Source organism: Mus pahari, unplaced genomic scaffold (genome assembly GCF_900095145.1).
Source record: "Mus pahari unplaced genomic scaffold, PAHARI_EIJ_v1.1 scaffold_11849_1, whole genome shotgun sequence".
NCBI classification, from domain to species: Eukaryota; Metazoa; Chordata; class Mammalia; order Rodentia; family Muridae; genus Mus; species Mus pahari.
The window spans coordinates 9,369-14,241 of NW_018392279.1; the positions used below are offsets into that span (position 1 = coordinate 9,369).

At 32.4% G+C, this 4,873-nt stretch overlaps 1 protein-coding gene across 1 annotated transcript in view; it reads right to left on the minus strand.

Moving 5' to 3' along the window:
* Positions 1-3,668, minus strand: part of LOC110314914 (vomeronasal type-2 receptor 116-like) — a gene marked incomplete at its 3' end in the record, with an annotated part of 8,121 nt that extends 4,453 nt beyond the window's left edge. Inside the window, exons 1-3 of the mRNA XM_021189106.1 lie at positions 3,448-3,668; positions 542-824; positions 1-174 (exon numbers count right to left, since the gene is read on the minus strand). Of these exons, the coding sequence (XP_021044765.1) occupies positions 1-174; positions 542-824; positions 3,448-3,668 (678 nt within the window). The remainder of the gene's footprint in view (positions 175-541; positions 825-3,447) is intronic.
* Between the last annotated feature and the right edge of the window lie 1,205 nt (positions 3,669-4,873).

Genomic DNA, 4,873 nt, shown 5'->3' on the forward strand with positions numbered 1-4,873 from the left:
AAACTGAATACCCTGGTCGTCATCTGAGATGACCAGTCCTATCCAAGTCCATCCAAAATGAAACATCAAGGAGACCATGCCATGGGATAAATGTGTGTCCTTGGGGGCTACCTGATGGACATGGGGCAACCGGTCATGGTCACGTAGGTTAGGATTAAATGGTCCAAAGAAAACCTAAAGGACGTAGAAGAGAGGATGAAACATCCACATGAGAAATACGATTATTAGGATATTTGGAATTATATACATGTAATGGCACTNGCTTTCAGAACTCCTGTTAAGAATAGTATGACTGTATTATAAATATCATGAATTATTCCTATTAGATTCTAGACTATTCCTGACAAGTCTGAATTTCCTAGAACACAGATTTTCCTGTTTGCACAGTACATCTACAAACTGATTATTTAATAAATATGGTGTGTGCGTGTGTGCGTGTGTGTAGCAGCACACTCATAAATGTATTCTGTCCAAGTTTTCTTGTAAGCACTTGTAAATGTAATTCAATGTTGTTAACCCATTCAGTGTCACATATTCTTACCATTGGTGTTGAAGAATCCATTGCCAGTTTTAAGGATTTTTTCCATGATGGTCCTGTAAGGCCTATTAGACATGAATCATCTGAATAACAGAAATAATTAACAAAATTCATATGTCCATTTATTTGTGAATATGATTTATCCATACCTCCCAATAAATCATTACAGTGACCACCAACGATGGTGAATATCAAAGTTATGTTGGGTAAAAGATAAGGATTCTTGTTGATCTCATCAGTAGCAAAAATTATTACCAGAAGAAACTCATATTCACTTGGTGATACTCTAAAACAAGGCANAGTGATGATTAAGGGAGATGATTGGAATATAAAATTTCAACTGCAGTAAAGTTTGTATTAGGAGATATACAAAATTTCTGTCTAAATGACCTGAAATGAGTCTCATATATTAGGAATCTTTAGAGCTGAATACAATTTAAGAATTCATAGACATAGGGCACTAGGATATGATCCATTTTGTATTCATTAAAATCAATAAATATTGTTTTATCTCTGAATGCCATCCTTGAACTAGATCACAGTTCTGTTTAGTAAGACTGCTATAAAATAACTTTGGAGTTTTAATGACACAGATACATAAAAGAGCATGACTTAAACCGCATATGAAATGCATAATAGATTCTCCTTTTATTTTTTACTATTTAAATGCATTTTATACATCAAATATCTTAATATTATTGAATATTTTGAGAATCAAATAATATATCTAAATTATGTTCAACTTTTATATTCCTATCCTTTTATACCCATAATAGCATTAATGCATATTTAATAACATCCATAATTGAGGATCCTATGCCTCACATTGATTATTAAATTGTTTCAAACCATACAAAATACTCTCTGCAAATTAAGCATAGTAAAAGAGCACAAAATTTTAAAAAGTGAATCATTAAGAAATATATTCAAAGCCCTTATTAGATAACAACTGATATCAGTGTAGACTTTCTAACAATCAGTTTACTTAAAGAAGATTATCAGTGTTTCTAGTAGAGAAATTATTTTATGAGTAAGAATATCTTACATAGTTCCAAATAACAAAAACTCTTTGAACTTAAACATTAAGAAAATGCTAATTTTGTTCACAATGAAAAATTATGAATTATATTTTTGAACATATTTTTATTTGTTTTCTATATTTGNATATCATGATTTTAATATTTACAACTGTTAATATCATCAATCAGATTAATTATTTTAAGGTACATTTTATTTAATCTTATTTACACATTTCAAAATATACAAAATGATACAATATACCATATAACCAGAATATTATCTGTTAGNCCCTTTTACACATCAATTGATGTTACATTTTAGTGTATTGTTACTACTTCTGTTTTGTAAATGTATTATCAGAATTCTTTTAATACCTTAGTCTTCCTAATTCTTTGAGATGTTTTATGTGCTGTCTGAGCACAGAGATCTTCTCTATCCCAGCACAGTTGTCAGTTTATCTGTTATTGTTAGCTATTCCCTCTCATCAGGAGTAAAAACACCAAAAATGGGCTTTTGCTGAAATTTTCATTTTTGGATTGAGAGTTCAACACTAAGTTTTTCTTTCTAATCTAGAAAAGTGTATTGACACAGTTCATATATTTGTAATTTTAAAATTTATGGCTTTTAAAATTGTCACTAATGAGAATTGCCACTCTTTTTTGCAATGAGGTGTGGGGAAATGCAGAATACATCAGAACTGAAATTCCTACTCACCTAACACAGAAGCATCATAATGGGAAGCAACCATCACTATCAAAGTGTACAGTGTACCGTGGCTACCAATTGAAAAATGGATTTGTTTAATCCCAAGGACTTGAAAATTGACTAAGAGATAGGATGAGAGCCAGAGACAGAAAAGCACAGGAAACCTTGGTTTATGAAAGAAAGATGTCACAGGCACGTTGATTAGCTAAAAGTTGAGTGATTTCAACATGACTTCCCTTATGATTTGCAACCAAAAATGATAACATCTCACAGTTTGGATCTCAGACTTACATAGCAACATTTAGAACAGTTTTTTCCCCACAAGAAATACAATAATTCTCCTATATTTTATCTTTTCAGACCTCAGATGTAGAACCTAAGGCCAGAATCCTCCCTATGTGTCCAGGGCGCATGACATAGGATGAATTGAAAGGAAATGTGAGTATATATAAAGTACTGACTACTGTTAAATTTGTTCAGTAGTTGATAGAAATAGTAACCATCTATCTGATACTGATAATAAGCCTAATCTGTGCCTGTGCGTTTGTGTAATTGCAGCTAAAATTTATTCTGGTAACAGAATCTGAAGCCTGGCAGTCTTTTTCCACATTCAGTATAAAATCCAGAATTGTAGGGTGGGCTCATTTAAAGACTATTTTATAAAGCAAAGTATATGTATATTCANAANNNTATATGTAATCAGGTATAGTAGACCAAANCATACACAAATATTTCAATGAAAGAATAAATGTTCATATGTTGGAGANCAAAATTAGGTAACCCTTTTATGAAGGCATTTAGAAGCATGCTCATACAGGAATCATTGGAGACAATTGAATATAGGCAGTGATGCAGTCTCTTCATATTGAGTTCTTGACAAAGGTGGGGATTGTGAATTCAAGGCAGATGAAGAGATATCTTTCAAAGTATGTTATCAACAAAGACTCAACAGAGAGAATCCAGACTATCTCATTGTCCAGCATTGTGAACTGGACCTTAATGTATTAAAAATAAACTAAACTGTGACACATTTCAAAGTATTAAAATAGTGACTGATAGAATAATTAATTTTCAGGGATTCTTAAAGTTACAGAGTCAGGAAGAGAACAGAACCCACAGTTTGTGTATACAGCTAAATATTTTTAATTAATGACATTGACATAGAAATAAAGTTAATGACTTACCTAAAATTTAAAACAAAATTATAAAAATTATCTTCAACAGGTTTATCAATTGCCCAAATGTAAAAATGACACTCCCTTCGCAAATCTCTTCGCAAATCATTTAATTCATTATCTTCACTATTTTTTATCCTCCAAAAGCAATTTGGTTTGGTCAAACAGCACAAGATGAGAGAAAACTTCAGGAGCAAAAATGAAATAGGGAAAGCACACAGCTGCTTCATGTCTGCTAGGATCTNAGATGGAGCTGCTGTGAAATCTGATTCTTATGCAGACAAACATTACACAACATTTACACCTATGCGTCTGTTTTAAGGCTACTATTGTCTGGAGATCCACTTATTATATTCACAGTTCCTTACCATTCATCCTATATCNTGCTCCCTGGATACATAGGGAAAATTCTGGCCTCAGGCTCTACATCTGAGGTCTGAAAACTTTTGATCAACATANTTTTGAAAACATGTTTTGGAGATCATGTTTTCTACCCTCAGGTGCCATGATTTCATGCATATCCATGACATAATTCTTCCCAAGGAAAATTTTCTCCTGCACAGCTTGGAGCAGACCATGTGTCAACAACCATATGTATGGACACAATGGATTTCATCAGAACTTCCATAGTTAGACAGGAGTTGAGAATGCCATAAAAGTTCCATCTCATTCAGACATTGAGTTTAATCATGGGACATTATGTCTCCCGTTGTCTAGTGTAGGGAAGGGCAGTCTTAAGTGAGCCAGTAGGTGAGCTTTCTCTCTGCTGTTCAAATACTATTGTGTGGTAGTCGTGTTTACAAACTCTCTTCTAGCTTCCTGTAATTCCTGCTGTCTGGAGAAGATGTCATTATGCTACACCCCAAAATGCCTGAATAAAGATTCAAACTCATCCTGTCCAATATCAGTACCTGTGCAGACATTCACTGAGTTATCATGCAGATGTCTTAGCTGCTAATCAGTTGCTGTTAGTCAATGATATTTGATGAAATATTTCTTTGTTTGATGTTTGTTCACACATCATTAAGATGATTGAGGTCCATCTCATACATTTTACTTAAANGAATGAACAATTTAGGTGACATTTATGAGANAGAATTTTATTACTAATANTAGTATATACCATATATTTTCATTCATGTCTAGTTGATATTAGTTTTTAAACAGTCCTGTCTTGGATTTCATTCATGTCTAGTTGGTATTAGTTTTGAAACAGTCCTGTCTCTGATTTCATTGCAACAACACAAATGTATGTGTGTTATGATAATTTATGTATCTTGGTTAGATTACAATTAGTGACATATATGGATCATTGAATTTGATTTGCAATTTTTTGAGCTAACATATTTTTGCTCATAATGTGTATATTGAAAAATTGGACTCGTTTTTTTTCTTTTTTTAAAAAATTATTACTTCTTTCAAAAAATCCAAAAGA